Source organism: Magallana gigas, chromosome 7, assembly GCF_963853765.1.
Source record: "Magallana gigas chromosome 7, xbMagGiga1.1, whole genome shotgun sequence".
NCBI lineage: Eukaryota > Metazoa > Mollusca > Bivalvia > Ostreida > Ostreidae > Magallana > Magallana gigas.
The window spans coordinates 42634163-42655921 of record NC_088859.1 but is presented as its reverse complement, the minus strand read 5'-3'; the positions used below and the strand labels follow the sequence as shown (position 1 = coordinate 42655921).

The 21759-nt window shown below is 32.8% G+C and overlaps 1 protein-coding gene across 8 annotated transcripts in view; it reads right to left on the bottom strand.

The window, feature by feature from the left end:
- LOC105332878 (inactive tyrosine-protein kinase transmembrane receptor ROR1) overlaps positions 1-21759 on the bottom strand; it is an 81431-nt gene that overhangs the window by 28026 nt on the left and 31646 nt on the right. For all 8 annotated transcript variants that reach the window (XM_034459013.2, XM_034459015.2, XM_034459016.2 and 5 more), the window contains one exon: positions 7931-8030. In XM_034459013.2, coding sequence (XP_034314904.2) covers positions 7931-8030 — 100 coding nt within the window. The remainder of the gene's footprint in view (positions 1-7930; positions 8031-21759) is intronic.

Sequence of the window (21759 nt, the reverse complement as noted above, 5' to 3'; positions counted from 1 at the left end):
GATCTCTTTATTGGAGTCAATCTTGTGAAACAAACTGATATGCAAATAATACAACAGAGAGACTCTATCCTGCCATAATCATTTACTGAATTTTTACCATTGCATGGCCGAGCAGCAAGTGTTATGTGATGATAATGTGTTACCAAGAAATGAAATTGCTCCGATTTGAATAATAAAAGCTTTTATAGGGCTAAAAGTTGGATAAAGTTAACCTTCTATATACCAATTGGAAATGCCTGAAATATCTGTCATACAATACAAATCTTCTCATACTATTTGCAAAACATGCCAAATGCTTCTTTCTTTTTCTTCTCTTTTTTTAAATACAAATATTCAACAAATCCATGATAAATTTTAGCAGAAATAAATAAATGATAGAAGAATTGGCAAATTGAATGTAAATTCAACTAAGTGTGTAATAAATATCTACTGTCTTATCGAAACCCTGGCATAAATCACTGCACACACACAACTGTTGGACAACTTGATCATTTCCATTTCACAAGCAGCAGAATTTCATGGTTGTGAGCCAGCTAGCAGCAGTCAGAAGGTAAAGCTAGGCCATAAATCTCTGTGATTGGGTCTATAGAGGAAAAAAGGCTCCTGTCTGCAAAAGCAAATGGCAGCCAGACTAGCAGACCTGGAGGAGAATGATGGACATATCTTTTACAGCAAGAACTTGACTGCCGCCTGTTCTTGATTACCTAGGCGATAAATACAGGTGCAGATACAGAACAACATGAAAGATTTATAAGTAGATTGGTAGATACCCTATCCCCGGCACACCTCACCCAGTCATTAGGGTTGACGGTTTTGATGGAAAAGACTTTTATTTACAAGAGTTTGTAACTTTTACTTCCTGTAAAATCTGGGATTTTTTTCTCCTTGTAAATCAGAAAACATGAAGAAGAATGTTGATTTTGTAATGTAAGTCTTGGGTTAGAGGACAATATCGACAGAAATCTGTTATCATTAAATGATAAGCCAAGCAATAGACCTTTGCATTGTTAGATACAAAATGCATGTGCTGTTATTTTTTTTTGTCTATTTCTGTTCCGAAATGAATCACTACCTATATCAAGAAAGATCAATTCAGACATCTCAGATTGCTGAATATGTATTTCTTCCCATCAATCCAGTAGTTGTCCTTTAGTTCCCTCATGGAAGCAACCCAGACATCCATGAACAAGATGGTCATATGGGGAAATTGAGGACTTACTGGGTGATTATTAGACTTGATGTTCAATCAAATTATTCCCTCAAGAATGTAATGTTCTAACAGCTGCAAATTCACTTTTAAAGCTAGTGTTCACGGAATTGAAGACCAAATCACTCATCTTCAGAAAACTAGGGCTTGTCTTGTAGCTTATTGCTTTTATGTGCGAGATTATGTAGTCAATTTAGGGCTTAGTTTGGCTTATGACATTCTTGCCCTCCAAACATAACTAATCAATGTGCATGTCTGTGGAAATTCTTGTCAGCTGACCTCCTAATAATCCCCTTTTACCAGTCAACTCCAATTAGGACTTCATCAAATAACACTTTTGCTATCTCACAGAGTGCATGCGATACACTACTGGGTTTTCAAATACAATACTGAGAAGAAGGTGGCAAATCACTAGGCAGTTTGGGACAGTTTTGTTCAAATTAGGTGATGATTAGACAAAAACATCCATCTGCAAGCAGATGTGCTGCCACAATAGTGAACAATTGCAGTGGCCCCATTGGTGAAGACATATGCCAAAGCCCCTCACCTCAATTAGAACATGCTACAATGAAGAAAATCAATAGGTTTAAAGGTCATGACCAATTGGAGATAATTTTGTAGATTGTTGGTTCCCATTTCACTAATTACAAGTAAAACTTCGAGGTATTTGGAACAAAATTTTCCAGTGAAACTTCTGCTCCATCTTGTTCAATACATGTATTGATTTTCTCAATGTCTGTAGGGAAGGGAAACAGAGCCCAATATCATTGGTGAAAGGAAGTATCATTATCAATTAGAGGTGATACACTTATCAGATCAAACAAGGGTCATATTAATGGTGTTCTTGTCTACTTCAGTCTAAGCCTCAATAAACGATTGACAAAAAACTCACCCTAACGGACATTAGGTAAGTGTTTCAAATTAACACATTCAGAGTGATTTCTTTATCAGCAGAACACCTTTTCCTAGATAATTACATCTCATTTTTATGTGTCAAAGCACCTGCTCTGCCATTGACAACAGTGGTTTATCATTGCCATAGGTAATGTATGTGTGGCTTAAAGAAACCCTTTACCGCCTTGAAAGGCAAAATGTTTATACATTGGTCAAAGAAATAATTCAATGTGACGCTTGTTAGTTTAATTAATGCTTCATTATTTCCTCTCTCTTTTTTTCCAGATGACATGTTTTAAGAGGTATGAAGAAAATAACAAAAGATGATTTAGTTACTTTAAATTGTTAAGTAAACGACTATATATCTGACAGCATCTGCTTAAAACAATGAGATAGATGGTTTAAATCACTGTCAGAAAGTATATCTAGAAAAAAACTTTGAAATTATAATCCTTTGAAAGTGAAAAAATTGAAAGTTTTTTTTTAATTCTCTTATTCTCACACATCTTTGCTGGCCAAGTGTCCGATTCGTTTTTCTCACATCATGGAGATAAGAAAACCAATCGGACACTTGGTTAGTGAAGATGATTCTAGCATAGTATTTCATTTTGAAATTGTTGGAAATTTTTTTTATATTTACTTAAAAAAATAAAGAATACCTGGAGGCAAACCTGATGCTAGAAAAAAATAGGGCAATATTGTAGTTTACTTTAGGAGCAGAAGGTAATGGAAAAGAGTGTTTACCTGTGATTTATACAAACACCAAATGAACAGACAACAAAAAGCTCTTCATCATCACCGCTGACTGACAACGGCTGTTGTTAAAACAACAAACTCTTATTCAATGACGGATACTGCAAATGTGCAAATTTTTCTGTGTTTAATACAAATTTCCTCACTAAAAGTTGATATCGGGTGCATTTCAAGAGTTTAAAAAACAACAACCATCCTTTTTAGAATATTATGTCTTCATCAAGTCAGATAAAATGATGCACAAATTACACAACAGAAAACATAAGATGATTTTTTGATCCTCACAATTCTAAAATGATTTCAATTTTCCTCCAATATTTCAAGACTTGTTCCACTAAGAAATGATTTCAATGATAATGGAAAATATTCTTGATTCTTGTTTGATGCTTGTCAAAACCTAAATTACTTTTCCAAAAAAAAAAAAAAACCCAACATATTTCCTATGAGTGTGGTTGGAGAACTAATAGGAAACCAGGTTCCCTAAGGAAACAACACTCTAAGAGTAAATATAATTGAGTTCTGTTGAAAAGGGGAAAAAATCTGTGTTTTAATTATTCTAGATACCAGGGCAAATCATCTTGGAAGATTCATTTTTTATTTGTTAAGGACTCTCATTTTCTCTCTCATAAATTTGCAGGAAATACCATTACTAGAGTATTTTTATCCATGTGTTTTAAGTTGAGGTAACATCCCATTGAGGTACACACAGAATAACCTGCTGATCTGATCTTCCCTGCATTATTATTGATAAGTCAGGAAGACCCCTGCATTGGAGAACACACACAGAGTTAAATTGGTAATGCTGATGTAATGCTGGAGGTTTATTTGATCTTTATCAAATCTGGAAAAGATCACCAAGCTAGCACTGATGTCAAGGTCGCTGCAGGACACTCACTAAGGCCGCTCTAATTAGAAACCAGTTTTTGTCTTTTTACCAATGAGAGGTTAATTTATTTGAGTTGATCTCAAAATGCAGCATGAATTTTGACATTAATACCTGATTAAAGTACACTGAGGAAAAATAAAGATTACACAGATCAAGCAGGACTGCTGGGTTTAAAACTTCCTCCTTATTACTCGTAAGTGATAAATGTGCTCAAGCACAAAATTACATGTGTTCTTTGAAAAAAAAACTCTACCAATTTTATTAGTCTGCTATTAAAACCTGCTGCATCATTCAATCTGCCTGTACAATTTGACATTAAAACCAAGTTAAAATCTTGAATATTTAAAAACATCTACATTTCTTGTATACAAATTTACACCATTTCACAAGATGAAAAGGAAAATCACCATCTTATTTTGCATCATTAAAGACATTCAATCTTGAAGAATTCATAAAAAATGTGATGTATGATGAAACTTTACCATTTCATCTGACCAAAGCCTGTAATTTTCTCCCTGAATTCCTGTATCATTTACAAAATTAGTTCTTCACAACACAAAAGAAGTGTGCGGTGTTGCAATAAAACTGCAGTGCAGATAGTGGAAATTTTTTTATCGAACAAAATACATTCAATGTTTTGTAATGTCTTCTGTGCTTTCTCCAATAATTCATCCAGCACACACAATCATTTACAGCTTTCATCTGAAAAAAGTATGATTACTCAAAAGATGTCACACCATTTACAGACGGTACAAATTGGACCAAAATAGTTAAATAAACCAAACGTCAGACATTATATTCCATTTGGAACCAAAGTTTGCATTTTTATCTTCCATGATGTAACTTTTCATTTGCAAGAACTTCTGGCTCTGTCAAATGACATAAAGAACATTTTGTAAGTAATGTGATTGCCAAGGCACATCTATTTACTGTTAAATGTAATGAACAATTTCAGTAATGGATTTCATTAATCCCAATCTTAGCCCAAAATGTAGAGTGTTTTGTATGCAAGTCAATCTCTGGATTCAAGAGATGCAGAGCATGCTTTATCTTGCTGAAGTTTTGTCATTAGAGCAAAGCTCCTACTGGCTACTGAATTAGTAGAAGCAGAAACTAATTTGAACCTTTAATGAACTCTCTGTGTGCCTATCAATGTAATTGGACTTAAAAATATAACTTTCTAGTTCCAGCTTCTTGAGTAAGCTGGCAAGTGATTTCCGAGACTGACACATTATTCTTGGCTTACATATTCCAAGGACCGTTAAAGTTTCACAATATATTTTTCTATTCCCATGTCATTTGATATTTAAACCTCTGAATAACACAGGGAAGTTTTTGATTAAAGACTTGAGCTCTGTTAGGGACCAGTAAATTAGTGTTTCAGAACCTTCCAATGGCTAGTCTAAGACAATAATGAGGCCTAAGTAATGACTCCCCGACAGGGCTTATCCATCATAGGAAAGGAAGATGGTATCATTATCAGAGAACCATTCATCAACTATTACAAGTCTACATTTGTCATGATAAAGCTTTTGAAGTTTTAAGTGTTTTGAGAAATAAAGATTTATACCACTATGCATAAAATGACAGGCAAGCTAGGGCAAAAAGAATTCAATATCATATTTCTGGATTAGCATCTGTGTAAGAAATATTGTGACATATGTGAAGAGCTTTGTGCACAAACATTGTGAATAAAGTATGAGACGTATACTACAGATGGTCAGTTGCTTGTCTCCACCAAGAAATCACAAAAAATATACCAGTATATAATACATCTCAAATTTGATATTGATATATATATATATACAGCAAAACTTTTTAAAGCTATCTCATTTTGAAGCTTCTAAAAGAGTGAAAACAAAATTGATGCAAAAGAAATCCATTTTGCTCTATGTCATCATTTGCTTCTTGTGTTGACATTTCTTGCTTAATTTTTTATTGTGATCCTCTCGCAAAAATGTTCAACAGCTAATTTATAAGAGTCAAGATAGTTACACCAATACTTCACTATGTGCATGTAAGTAGAAAAAGTCAACTTCCAAACCATTAATTTATAATCAAACACTAACCATGAAACTATTTGGAGTATTTGAGAGCAAAACTGTTTATGTATATTTGCAATGTATATAAATTAAACAATGCAAGCATGGACCTTTGAGTTTTGTTTTTACTTGCACTTTTGTAGTAAATTCTTTTTTTCTCTGAGTGCTATACTTAAACAAAGCTGTAGAATGAGAGATGGTTGCAGGAAGTCAGGATCTTGTCAATGATGGCTGTCTAATACTAAGCTGTTGTGTGTACTGGGTGATGGGGACCACTCATTCATTGATTTACCAGCTTCACTTGGTGTAAACAGGCCTCCTCAATAACAGATAACCTGACCTCTTTCATGTTTTTCAATTCCTGAACGTATGGCTTAATACATTCTTCTTGTCACTCTTATCTTTATTTTGGTGTCAATTTATTGGTTTAAAATGTAGTTTCCCACATCCAAATGTTAAAGAAAATTTCAATGTACTATTTCAGATGTTTTTTTGGTGTTTTGGTCAATTGTCTATCGTTATACTATATTCATTTTTTACTTAGTGAAGATGATATGTGTATGAAATTCCATGGAACTTATAAATTTTGTTGGATTATAACAAGTCAAGGTCATCTGAGGTCAACAAAGACCAAATTAAGTGAAAGTCAGTGGATGTATATCATGTCTAAACATTTTCAGAATAAAAGTGTAAAACTATATTTAAATGTCAGAGCTGTTTAGTCACAGGGACTTGATTTGATAATAACCTCATATGTTCCTTATTAATAATAATCTTGGATATTTTTCATTCCAGTGGGAGATGGAAGCGAGGAAACATTACCCTTGGGCCTAATGGATTTTCTGCCTGCTAATCAAAAATCAATGCTACAAAAATTCACTGTTTTCCCATTTCTAACTTATATAATCTTTTAATATAGAATTACACTTCCACAAACAGTAATTTTGGGATGTTCTGTCACCATATAAAGCATTTATAAAGAGAAAACCCAATTTATCTGCAAAATCAATATATTTGTTAAAACAAAGAAAAATGAGTATAAATTTAATCTCCTTAAATATGCAGCTGAAATAAAGTCATTATCTATTTTCGTTCTTTGAGGAAAGTTTTACTTAAATCTGATTAAATCTTTATAGATTTATCATAATTTCAGACATATCAATGAGGATTTTTTAGATGTAAAAGATATCCTCAATAAGGGTTGTTTTGATTTGCATTTCCTAATTATTAAGCTACTGATTGTTTTTCAATCATAATCTAATAAAAACATATTTAACAAATTTAATGGATTAATTTCATGATCTTTAAAGGAAATTTATCAATTTTTTCATCGAAACTTCTACAGATGAAACCATCTGACAGTTGTATGTCTTATTGTAGTGGTATTTTCTAGTTTGGTGATATATATGTTATGAAAAGTATTCATGTGTACTTGTGTGTGTTTGTGTGTGTTAAGCTGACAGTGCATTTGCTATCATTTAAGTACCAGAGAAATCATGTTGGTTTCCTCTTTAAATAGAACATGCTTGTAAAAAACACAAGTATTTATCAGCCCATTCAAGTACCAGAACAGTTTTAGTAATAGATTTCCTGCCTAACACATAGATAATTGCTCTATCCAATTCTCCAACTCTATTTAATAAGATAAACAAATTAATACAAATAGAATTAAGCAAACCTATGTTATTTTTCTATTTTGATGGGTATTTGTCTTTGTTTTAATGAAGTCAAGCTCTGCGTGCATTTTATGACTGCACTTAGGGAAATAGAGAGGCACTTCATTCAGGTATACATATCGTCAGCTTGGGTAAGTGCAGGGATTCACAAGTTCTCTAACAGACACTTGTACATCCACTGTAGCAGTGTAAACTAATTATCATGTAGTACTTCTTCAACACTTGTAGCTTGATTATGTCCTTCACAAATTTCCCCTCCCAGTTTCTAGGTTCAAATTCTGTTCATACTAGAATTACAACCAGTTTATAGTTCAGGCATCACCCTGGCAGAGTGACATTCCAGTGCGTACAATGACAATAAAGCCAGTCAACTTGTGAGCTGTCTCCCACAAGATTTGAGCCCCTATTGGAAATCATTGAAAACTCCCACCGCTTGGCCAAATAACCAATAAATCCTACAAGAGAGACTTACTGTTGCTGGCTATCAGTCAGTGGCCTGCTGTTGTAGTAGTAAGAGTCATCATCAAAGTTGTCTTCAGACCCGGCCAAGTCCTTGTCTGATTGACCAAATACTGCAATGAGACAAGAATGAAATTTACACTTATATTGTGATACTGCAATAAGACAAAATTAAAATTAACATTAATAACAGTACAATGGTTTTAAGAAAGTTCAATCAGATTTACAGCCAAAAACAAGTTACTGGATTATATGAAGAGTCCATCATAACCCTTGTTGTGTTCATAAATAAAATACTGTAAATTACAAATTTTGTGAGGTGCTGGATACATTAGAGGAGAAATTTTTTAAAATTGTTTAGTTAAATACTAAGGTTGACATTCTCAGGAAAGCAATAAAGCAAAAATGTTCAAAATTGGAATGACACTTTTGTGTCCTGATTCATAATCAAAATGAGTTATTGAGCCCAAATTATCCCCCACATTTCTCCAGAAGTGTGAATTACAGCAACTACAAGCAGGGGGATGCGGATATGATTGATGCAGCTTTGAATTAATTGCGCTCAAACAAAAAGTCCCCGCCTCTATCTGGAGGCAATTTTCTCCACTTTTGTGTCTGTCATTCCTTAAGTAAACTAATTCTTTTAAGAAGGCCATCATGGGGTCCATCATTCTATCATGAAGAAGGTGCACACAAAGCCATAAAACTGTTTTAGCCAACTGAGTCACGGAGGATCGATTCCCATTATTTTTCATAAATGAATTTTCGGCTTTAGATGCCTTGGGAATCTTCAGCTTACAAGGATTCTAGCTCTTCAAGGACCTTTTGCTACAGGAGAAAATGTCTAAAGTTCACTGGATCTTCATCTGATTATGGTACACAGAGAAAGCATACCCTTAATTCCATCCAAGCCAATAAAAGATAACCAATAAGTAATTACAAAATTTTCTATCTTTCAGTAAAAGTTGACTTTTAGAATAATGCTATATGCACTGCATATGTCATTCATTGTTCAAGTCATTTTTGTCACATAAAAATGCAAAATGGGAAAAATGATGAAGTAATCAGAATCAAAATCAAATTATTTCACATATAAATGGATGGAAGGACATAAATCAACCATTAAGGCACCATCTTACAGACCTATATTATCTCTTCTGAGAATAGTCTAGACAAGATGTTGATGTTAAAGTTCTCAGAATGTTGAGAGAATGTAATTAAGGATAGTTACTTGGATTCATGAACAATACTGGTATGCCAAACTCAACCTTAAATTGGTCAACCCCTCAAGCATCTGCAATATTGGAGATAAAACTACATTCATATTTCCAAAGACTTCAAATCCCTTCAACTCTTCAGGCTGTGCTAAGCATCGGCCATAGACTAGAACAGATAATGTCGGGACTAGAACAGATAATGTCGGGACACCCAGATATAGTGCAGAGAACAATCATTCCTGTGAGCCTACGTAACCAAATCTATCAAATATCATAAGCATGATGGAAAATTCAAACTTGAGATTTTTCTTAGCTTCATCTCTAGGTATATAGCCTTGTTTGTCATTATAATATAATTACACTGGAATTTATGGTGAGAAATCTAAATTATTTGTTTTTTGACTGTAAATGCAAGCTGTTTTGGGCTGGTGCTCATAGCTGGTAGCTATCATCATTGGGTCACTGATCTTTTGCATGCCTCAGTTAGGTGTTGTTGAAAGGTTATTTAATCAACAGACACAAAGATCACAAGCACTAATAACTCTTATCACCAGAATAATGGAAAATGTTATTTCAATTGACAGAAAATGGCAATTAAAGAAGTGATGCAGAAGTTATGTATTTGATAATTTGTATATTGTCTGTGGGATGCCTGTTTGTTAATTATTTCATTTTTCTTTTCCTTGGTTTGCATTTCCTTTCATGATGGTACGTATTTGTCTCTCTTCATGTGATTAGTATTTCCTTGGCAAATTTTCCTGCATCTGAAGCATGAAACAATTACAGGATCTGGATAGTGTTGTAAACTGATGAGATTAAAAAATGCTGCGGTTAAAAAAAAAATAGGAAAACTTTAAACTCTAACATTATTAAAACTGACACTCACTAGGACAGGCCACATAAAATTAGTTTTTTGTTGTCCAATTTGTGTACATAAATCCTGCCTGGGAACTCAACGAGAAGACAGACAACTGATTGGCGAGATATCTACCTTGCCCGGATGTCTCTTAATTTCGTTTATGGATTGGAAGGTGGTTCCATTTCAGGAATCGGAAAACCTCCGTATGTTTTATTATTCTAAAAGACTTAAGGCAAGCAATAAAATTGAAATGTGACTGCAATTAAGGAAATTGCTTTGCCAAGAGACGATAAGCAAAATAGAATATATTATTCAACCCGAGATGCAAATGAAAGAGTGAAAAACAAGAAACATGGAAACTATCTTCAATGGAGTGATTTTTTTGTTTATGCATTTTTTGATAAGATTATCCAGTTTCTATCCAAACCTGAAATAAGACATTTATTTTCTAAGAAGATTGGAAAGATTTATACCAATTGTGCACGAACCTTCTATAAATACTGGTTGATGAAGCTCAGGTTTTGGTTGATTTATTTTCTTAAGGAACATAAAAATTCAGCAACTACATTCATAAGCATTACATGAAGACAAAGTTAAGAACACACACCAAGTCATAAGGACTGCCAGACAGCACTCAATCATTATAATGATTATCAAATGGGGCAAAAAATTACCAGAAAGACAGATTTCATCAATTTAACTCATTCTCTACCAGGGAATGCCACTAATGACAAACAAATTTAAATTTATATACATAATCTCTGAACTCAGAAACTCTATAGCATTTCATAACCCGGTCCCACGTCAATAATAGCACTTGATGATGCCCACAATATTGTAACTCCTAATTGAACGTGAGGAATTAATACTCTAGTAATATCTTGATAAGTATCCCTCCTAAATTTTATTTTTTTTCCTGACAATTGTTAATCCCATGGAAATTTTAATTTTTTTTCTGACAGTTGGTCAAGAACTTTATGAAATTTACAACAAAAGATTAAATATTAGCACTCTAGATTTTAAATTACAAAACAACGGATTACTGAATTAAGTACTTGCAAAAAGGAAAGGAATCTACAGTAGTTCTTATAGTGTATTGTGTAAGTTGTGTAAAGCAGTCCTTTTACAAAATATGCCAGGGTTTATTTTTTATGTGAAATAATCAAAATGATTGTTCTGGGCACTATCATTCTGCAGTCATTAACCAACTTCTTTAACCATAAAAAAACCATAGCCAATTATGAAGACCTCTTAAATTGTTCACCCAAACTGGCATCTGAGGAACCTCTGGTCTATGGTTAGTAATTTAAGATTTTTGATGACTAAACTGTGGTTTAGAAAGGGATTGTACTTCAACCTTAATATACTACCGGTACACGAGTTGCAATGATGTGCAACATAAAAGTACGAAACCTACAGGTCACAAGTCTGCCTAGCACTGCCTCGACTTTTTGCAAGCTCTGCAATCTACCCCTCTATCATAAATATCTTGGTGTACAATTACTGTCAGCTAACATCAGCTTACGGCATAAAATTTATTGGCTTTTTAATTGTGATGCTGGATTTGCATGGTATTGATAAAACTTGGTTGACAAATTGAAAAGAAGTATCATAGTAACATTGCCCTTGCAATAAGAAAATGTTTTAAGCCTGAAGCTAAAGGATAATGAAAATGATAATGATAGAGTTTTTTAAAAAAGGTATTAATGATAAAAATCTCAATCAAGATTACCAAAGTCAATACCTTTCTGACATTGAGCATTATCATCTTAACAAAGAAAAATAGATTGATCATGAAGAATTATAAATAGATCTCAACAGATGATCCAGAGGCAAGAAACAAAAACAATGTTGTGTCATACAAATGTATTCATTTCTAAAGATAAGCAAGCAAGCCTCTCATATTTAGTCTTGACTTGTGTGGAATATGATGATGCCGAAAAAAAGCAAAATCTGAATAAAGGAACAGCAACAATTTTGGAAAAATAATACCCATTAGCTAGTGATTTTAAAAGCAGCTATAGCATTTTGGTGAAAAAAAACTTTGTCAGTAATCAAAGGTGGGGAGAACAGTTTAATTAGTTCTATCATTGTGTTTTCTGTGCTCCATTTCCAATTCTTTGTTGAAATTACTCCTTCACTGAAGATGAATGTCCCCAAGAAACCCTGTCCTTATCTCAAAGTCAATGCAAACTCTATGCAAATAAGGAGATAAATTCTCACAACAGAAATTATTCATCTGTTACTGTTGTTTTATGGGTTTTCCTTTACAAAAGAAAAGAATTAAGCCATTCAGTTTGATTTCTTGATTTGTTTTAGGAAATAAATCTACTTTCAAATATTTTCCTAGCAAAAAGGAAGAATTTAAATCACACTTTATTTGAAAAAATCTGTCAACAACACTTGAAAATACATGCATTTGTGGAATAATAACAGGTTAGATATTTACTAAATTTTGTTTGAATGAAAGCTTTTAAACATCTTCATTCACCCTTTTGTAAAACACAAACTTCACTCAAACATCCTGCTATTCAGAAAATTTTGAGATAAATCAAATAAGGTTCTAATTGAAATCTGTCTCCAATTTCTTCTTCTGCATAATAATGAAGTATAAATGTTCAGGTGTCATCCATTCATGCTGAGTCAGGTCGCCTCTTTGCCCGCAGGACCATATTGAATTCAGACTGATAAAAAAGCCCCTTTTCAACTTTATCCCTAACTTAACTGTCTTGAATTTTCAAATACACATCTAATCCATTATCATTCTTACTTGATATAATGATGAAACAAAGTAAAACACAGAACTTTTCAATATACTAAATACTACCGGTAATTACAAATATGAAGAAACTTAGATAAATCATAAGATAGCAATTAACACTCTTGATGAATGTCTGCTAGAAGCTTTCCATGTACAATATGCATCATGCTTCAAGGAAAAATGAACCAAGAAAGGCAACTCTCAAAATCTTTCATATTCTCATAGAGACAGTTGTCTCTCTTTTTCTTTACCAGAAAGCTTAAATAACGTAAATTTGGGGTAAAAGTATGCAATATTTTTTTTAAATTCTGACAAAACATTGGCTGGCCCCAAATAATTATTGAAAAATATTAGTTAGAATAAATGTACTAGTATATATAGAGTACTACTCCAGTAATATAGAGGGGATGTCCCAACCAGCCAAGTCATTGAATCCCCGAGAATAATAAACCTGGGTACTATGAAGTATATCTTATACACCCCTTACCCCCTGAGAAATTACTTTATAAACTTTTTTTCCCACAAAATTTGTCATTAAGGTGGTACATGTATATGGGACACCTGCAGTATTTGTCGATATCAAATTGTGGATAAAAGTACGTTATAACCAAAACACTTTCACAGGTTTAGAATTTTAAGATATTACAATATTTAAAATAAAAAATATGTTAAAAAAAGTTTTGAAAAGGTAAAAATAATGAAAACCCCCAGCGGGATTTGAACTCAAGACTTACAGATTCGTGTAACATTCTTACCCATTGCACTACGCTGTTATGTAACAGTTTCGGAAAAGAAAACATTTATGAAATTATACTTGATTTTGATAGGAACTATGTCACAATATGAAGGTGTCCCATACCAATTTAACTTAAATATGAATTTAAAATCCCCTTATTGAGAATTTTCACACATTTTCATTCATTTAACAGTTTTTTAAATTTTAAAACATATTTTGAAATATCAGGTAATGTAAAGAATTGGAAGTGGAAGATTTATAGTGACCAATCATAATTAAAAAGTACTACACATAATAATGATTAAACCAAGTATTGCTGTATTGTCATAAGGAGACTGTCTAAATAGTCCATCACTGATACAATTTATTGGTAAATGGTGTTTGGTCATAATTATTTACTGGTTTATGTCTTCGAAATTTAGGTCAGGAGGTTTTGAAGAAATAAAAACCTATAAAAAGTTTCTAGCTTATATTATAATGTTTCAGAATGTTAACAAAAAAAACTGCATGTACCATAACTATAAATCGAGTTAAAACCTATCAACCTTTTAAAAGTCGAAAGGTTTTAACTCGATCTATATAGTCATAGTACCTGCAGCAAGTAAATTCATTATCATGCTTATATATTTGCTTTCTCTTGAACACCAAAGAAATATCAAATCACATGACAGGAAGTGCAGAAGACAGGACTGTTTTGATTGAACTAAAACACAAGGCAAACAATTATGATAATGAGGCAGCTGTATTGCGAATTCTCTCGTCTTTTGCATACCCCTGACAATATTTATGAATCGAAATTTAAACATTTTGGTCCGCTTCTCCCATTATTACTGATGAAATGGTTGCTCAATAAACACTCCCACATGTTGTTTGGGTGATAGATCAGATTCAAGTTTAAACAAAATTTCAACTACGTGAAAAATCTGTTGATTCTTCTTTATCAAACCGCATGGAAAATGTTTCGTTTCTCATCTCGAAACACATGGTAGTGAAACCGAACAAAGAAACAATAAACATTGATACAAACAAATTTAATTAAAGAAAATAACCACTTCACTGAAAAACAGTGAAACATGTAAAGGCCATAAGCAAACATCTTTAATTCAACTAAAACAATGACTGAAGAAGAAAAATAAGCTATTTCTTTAACATGAATTGCTCAAATAATCAGATTTTCAATTTCTATGTCAATAATGAAAAAATGACATGAAGCAAATCTCTACTTTAACTCATGACCTTAAAATCAAGAAAGGTGTCTAATAGCAACTACTGATCCAAAAAATATTACCACTGGGCCAATAATTCTATATAAAACTGGTACTTCTTTTTGATTAAATTAATATTATTAAGGTGGTATGGGACACCTCCATATTTTGACATACTTCCTATTGAAATAATCAATAAAATGGAGTATAATTTTATAATGTTTTCTTTCCTAAAATTGTTACCTATGAGCATAGCACATGGATTAGAGCATTTACTACAAATCTCTAAGTCATGGGCTCAAATCCCGCTGGGGGTTTTATGAATTTTACCTTTCCAAAATGTTTTTAAAGCATATTACTGTAAACCAATTTTTATTCGCGGTGACTTTATTTTGCAATCAACTGCCGATAAACTGGTTCGCGACGACTAGTGTTCACGACCAAGCCTCATCCAGACCTGTATTGTTATAAAAACTATAGACAAAGGATTGGTTCGCAGAGAGAAATATTCGGGACGACAAGGCTCTCGCTAACCTCACGAAAATTTCTCGCAAGCGATTAAAAGTTGGTTCACAGTATTTGTCAAATATTGTAAAATCTGAAAATTATGAAACAGTGAAAGTGTTTTGATGATAATGTTCTTTTATCATCATTAATTAATATCAACAGGTGTCCCATACCACCTTAGGGACCCTTAAAATATATCCAATAATAAATGGATGATTATAAAGTGATGTTCTTTTCATGTTATTTCAACAGTTTGGCTTTGAAAAGTGTTTTTATATATTTAAGGATTTTTCCCCATTTCATTCTAATTAAGACAAACTTGATTAACAATAATATTTTCATCAAAATCTTTTGATGACTAATTATTAACAGAAAAATTTAATCTTTTATAAAGCTTAATAGCTAGATATGTTTGCCAACTCTCATGTTATATACTCCAGTGAGTGCAATATAAATGATTATATATAAATATGAATGAAAAATATATCTTCAGTAATTAAATTCTTCGACTCTTGCATGGTAAAAATAATTTGTTGCTATCTAATTTCCAAATAATTATCTTAAGTACACAAAATTCCAAATATTATCATAACTATCGTATGTAAATTAAGAAGACTTCATGTAATATAATAATATAATAATATACATGTATAAGTAATATTTCGGACAAAATCTTTACATTTAGATAAATAAAATATTACCAATTAAATCATTATGCATGTACCGGTACACATCTACAACATCTGAAAATACTTTTAACATATTTAATTCTTCTTAGGAAAGAAATAAAGTGCAATAATTATAAAGGTTTAATGAGTAACTGACAGACAGACATCCAACAAGACAGGAATATCAACAGGGCAGATTGGACAGAAGCTGATTGAATGATAATCATGATGAACTAATGTCAATCCAAAAAGGAAAAGCAGAAACTAGGAGGTAAAACAAAAATCCATCATTTCTCAGTAAATGGATTTTTCACCATACAGTGTGATCTATCAGCAAGGCTCATCACTGAAACACATTTTGCATTTGCAAGATAAAGCACGATGAGCAAACATTGTCAGTTTTTAGGTCATTTTTTGATTTCTGAAAGCATTGGAATTTTCACTTTTTGTCTGACAACATGTCTAATAATCTCAAATATCAATGCATGACTTGCAATGATTAAAAGGTCTATACAAGATACATATATTACATGTAAATGATATCTGTCTCTCTCTCTCTCTCTCTCTCTCTCTCTCTCTCTCTCTCTCTCTCTCTCTCTCTCATTGAACTTCAAGAACTAATATTTTTTTAAAGAATGGAGACATAAATTTTCTCAAATTATTTTTTCCATGAGTCTGGTAGAAGTTTGGCTCCATGAAATGTGCAAGAATGTTAAAGGTTTGACAGAAAAGATCCAGATGAGGCACATCCATCACTTGATATGACAATCTCAAGGCTAGTTTTCACAAAATTTTACTCCCAAAAAATCTCAAGTTTGATCAAATATGACAGGCAGTTCTTTGTTAGAGCTTGCCACTCTCATCACCCCATGTGAAGGCATGCACTCCTTGCATAATACTCAGCAAACTCTTTCATGCCATTGTACCTAGATACAAAAGTCAGACAGGGAACCATTCCAAGTTCTAAGATTGATAGAATCATTCTGCTGTTTTGCAATAGTACAGTTATTTTTTTTATGAACTACAACACAAGTCAATGTGTATTAAAAAATAAACATATAACTATATATTAAAATAAAAAAAACAACAAAGATCAAGAAAGCGATCATAGACATTCATAATTATAATATCAACTTTAAAGTGATTTGCATGAATCTGTTAAGGTTATTTCCCTGACTCCAGTGGATAGAGAGCAAGGAATGCGCCAATTGCCTGCTAATAGTCATACCTATGTCTGAGTAACCATTTTACAAGTATTGATTGACAACACATATTTTGTTATGAGAATGGGTCTTTGCCCCAGTCACAGAAGCAGAACAAAACAAACTTCTTTGGTAACATTTAACATTTTGATTTGTTCACAAGAAAGGTTTTCTATGGATACCAGCAATATCTGCACTTTCTGTGAAAAGGCAGCATGTTGAAACTACCAATTTGAAAGCTCTCACACATTGGGAGGGGGCAAAGTCAGAACATGTTTCCTGCAAAACCAAGACTTCTTTTTGAAGAAAGATGTTTCTCATGCTGGGGGGTGGTAGACAGATAGAGTCTAGATGCAGAGAGAACATGGCTTTCATTGCTTCTGATTTTTGCAAACATATCTGTAGTCTGTAAGGTGCATCTTTCGTGTCCTACGCTGATTGATTTAAACCACAAACCTCCTTTAAATTAAAACAATTTCAAAGAGTGTTTCCATCAATACTTTAGAATATCTTCTTGAATTAAATTCTGGCAAGACAACAGAGGAACTTTTCATGAAATTTTATTCACTGCACTTAAACCTGGAGAGAGAATAAACAATCCAAAATGATAAGTCAGATAAGCTCATATTATTGCTCATTTTGTGTTGGATATTAGGCATGATGCATAACAACATGCACACTTCTGTTTGACAAGGTTTCAAAATGAGATTTTCCTGTAATTTTGAACCTCTAGATATATTCATGGAGTGTGAAAAAACCCATTCTTACAACAAGAACATTGGTTTCTTTGTGCCAAGTTTCCATAATAGTTAATTATGAGAAGTTATACCTGTGATGTATTCCGTCAGACAGACTGTTAAAAAGCTTATGAAAAGTGGAAGAAAACAGTGCTTGTTTCTTGTCTTTCACTTCCTCTAAGCAAACACACTAATGCTTTATGCTAGACTGTCAAAACACAGTCGACATATCAATCTTTCTCCTCTTCAACTTTCTAAAAAAAAATGTCGGGGGGTAGCAAAGTTCAGAGACCCGAGACTTCACAGACAAATAACACCTATCTGATGGTTAGTGGGGTATGTGTACTGGATAGGATCACAATCGGCTCACCATGCCTGTATTGTTTGGTCATTTCATTGCCTACTCATTGTCTTCAGCAGCAGTCTTCCACTTAGTTAATGACATCTGTTTATGCAATATTTCAAGTGTAAGTCAACTGAAGTATGATTTAAACTAGAATTCTAATGGAGATGGGCAAACAAGCCTATTCTTGTATTTATGACCAACATTTTTATAAGATGAAAAAGCAACAAATCAAATTTTATATCTTCCCTCTTAGAGTTACCAATTTCTGCTAACACTTTATTAATCTTTGAAGCTATAAATTTACAAATATATGTTGCAGAAGACATGAAAGCAAGCATTTAGCTTGAAAGGTACTGAAAAAATTGAGCCATCAAAACAGCAAATCAGACCTCTTTTTGAAGGTCAACAGGGCTGATGGCAGAAATCAAGAAGGGTTGCTTTTCTTCTTACCAACATAAGCTCTGCAAGAACCTGAATTTATTGCAACATATTTCATAGACATCCTGTTGAGAATTTGATTCCAATCAAGTCTCTAATGGCAGTCTTTACCTGGTGTAGGCATTTGGCTATGATACCTAGACAACTTGCTGCTATAACACATTTCTATCAAATGGCATGCTGGGAACTTGAAAAACCTTGACTGAACCAACCATTCTGTTTTCAGTCAAGCATGGCTTTCTAACATAAAAATGGCAACTGTTGAAATCATCATCTTTTGAATGTATTTTTACCTAAATAAAAACAGATATGAGATGGAATTTTCTGCTACAATCTGCTCAATATTAATCTTTCATCAAGTCCCTTTTTTACAAATACAAAAAAGATAATTTATAAATCTGTAAATACCTATATAAATGCAAGGAAAAAATCATTTTTTTAATGCTTGTTTAACATTGCGTGAACATGTACTCATTCACTTCCATACAATTTCTAGAAAAGACAAGAGAGAATCCTATGAAATGGCTCCAGAAAATATAATCAAAGAAAATAGAATATGATCTGTTTTTACACAAAATAACAGAAGATAAAAGTTCAAACATTAAAGCAACATCCAAGGTGGTCTAGCAGAAAAATTCAGCAAGTGCTGCTTGTTCTTTTGAGAACTCCTATTGAAATGAAAGCACACTTCAGACTGGCCAGTTCGGTCTAGACAGATGTTATCCCCATGATGACCCAGCACCCACAGGGGGCTATTAGCTGTCAGTGAGGAAGCATTCAAGTTGTATGTTGACCAGTTCATAAACACTTCATCATGATCACATTCCTTGGACATCAGGGTTTATTGCCCTGGTCGAGGACCATAGAGCACATAAACCCCCAGCCGATGCTGCTGGACATCTAAAAGGGAGTCGGAACAGCTGCACAACGAATGGTCCCCTTGTCAGATCGGCCCAGCTATTACATGCTACAAGAATTCTCTTCTTTGGGACATTTTGTCACAGTTCTCTTGTTTCTTTTTTATGATTTGTTAACATCTGTTACTACTATTAGGTTACTAGTACCTTTACAATACATAGTGTAACCTATATTTCTTTATTAATCAGATTAATCAGTGATGCTGCTAATAAAGTTTGTAGACTTGACCAAAAAAAACCCTAAACCATTGTTTCACACAACATGGCAAAAACAATTTCATTACAACATCTGCTTAATTTCTCAAAGAAATAAGAGGAATCTTTTCAATTTTTCAACAACAGCCTGAATGAAAAAGGAAATGAGGCATAACATTTAATACTGTTAAGTTCAAATAAACTCCATTAAAGTTGATACCTGTGCTGTATACACAAGCAGCAGTCTCTCCCAAAAACAAGCCTCAAAGCTGTGCTGCTTGGTAATTTTTTTCAGTGCTGGTTTTGTAATAAAGCTGAAGATTTTTGATGTAGAGATGGATTACTGAGAAGCAGGATGCAGATCGTAGATCAACACATGCGCTTGACAATATCTCGTTAATCATAGTTATAAAAACTGGGGGACCCCCTGTACTGTGCCAAAATTCAGCCAATTCTCACCAACATAAGTTATATGCAAAAATTCAATACATATGTCTCCCGACAGAAATAAAATTTATCATGAAAAAATATGTCATTCTGAATTGATACGATATATTTAAGTGGAGAGGCAAGTTATATCTTCAGAAGTTAAGCACTCTAGTTATCAAACATTCATCAAATAGCACACAAAGTCACTGCATAGTATTGTTACATTTTGAAATTCTTAAAAATAAATGTAAGAGGGCCTTAAAAATAACCACTAATGAAATGACCTTCAATCAAATTTATTTTTGTTCATAAATCTACATGATTGGCTTAGGTTGATAATCATGCACACTGTAACTTTAATTTCTGTTGATATGATTTGTAATGAGTTTAGAAATAAACTCATGGTTCAAATTTTATAACTTCTTAACGAGTTACCAATAAGAAAATTGATGATTGGTATGCCTGAATAATAGTGAGAGCAATCAAATCATCATCCCTTGTATTCATTGAGAATTTCTCTAAAAGTGAGTTTCAGGACAGAGCTTAATTAAATTTTTTTAATGGGTTTCTTAAATATTTATTAAGCATCAATTTTTGTGAATTTTGTTGTAAAAGCAATCAATGAAATCAAATGTCCATTAAAATGAGATATTAATTAATAGGTTTTACCTAAATTAAGGATCATCATGACAACAACAACGACAAAAAACATCTCCTTGAAACAGTCAAATTTATGTAATTGTTAAAAATTGAAAAATATCAATCAAACCATGGTAAATAAGAAATATAATGGAAATGTGGAAAAGCTAGCTATTCTCTGAGTTTTATTTTACTTTGGGTACTATGATTTGTAGTAATTTACTTTGCAAAGAACAGAGTACCGGTAGCTAAATGATTAATAGGGCCCATTTCTGATTATCGTAATCAGCATGAATACTAATAATGTCATATTTGCAACAATGAACTCATAAATCTGGCAAACCAGCTTTCCTAACACTGTGTGGCACTTTGACACCTAATTCAATTATTTTTTCATCCACATCATATACAAAAAATTTCCTTGCCACCAATATCACACCATCATTATTAGTGTCATTTTTATGTCATTTTTTTTTCTACCTGGGGACTGTTCAGCTGCATCGAGTGGCCCAAAGCGCAACTATAATACTCTGCACTAGGCTCAGTTGAGCTCTTTACAAGATATGATCTCAATGAATACCTGAATGCTTTTGATTCACATTGATTTTTTTTTTGTCATCAGGTAAAAAACATTTCTCACCTCTAAAATTAATGTTGATTTAAAAAAAACAGCTCAAACCCCTTAAGATAACTTTATAAAACAACTGTTTATCTCTCAGCGTTCATCAGATTCCCATATATGACAAAGGCTTAAGTCTATGAGACTGAAATAAGCGTATTCGATATTGCCAATCTGTGACCTTGGTTTATAAAGAAGAGTTGTTTCCCTTTAATAAAAATTGAGAATTAATCAATATCCTTGATATTTTATAATGATATCATATAACATAAAAATACCAACTGGCATTTTGTTATCTGAATGTTTTTAGCTGGCTATATGCTTTTATTTCTATACATAGAAAATTATTTACATAATATACCTGTAC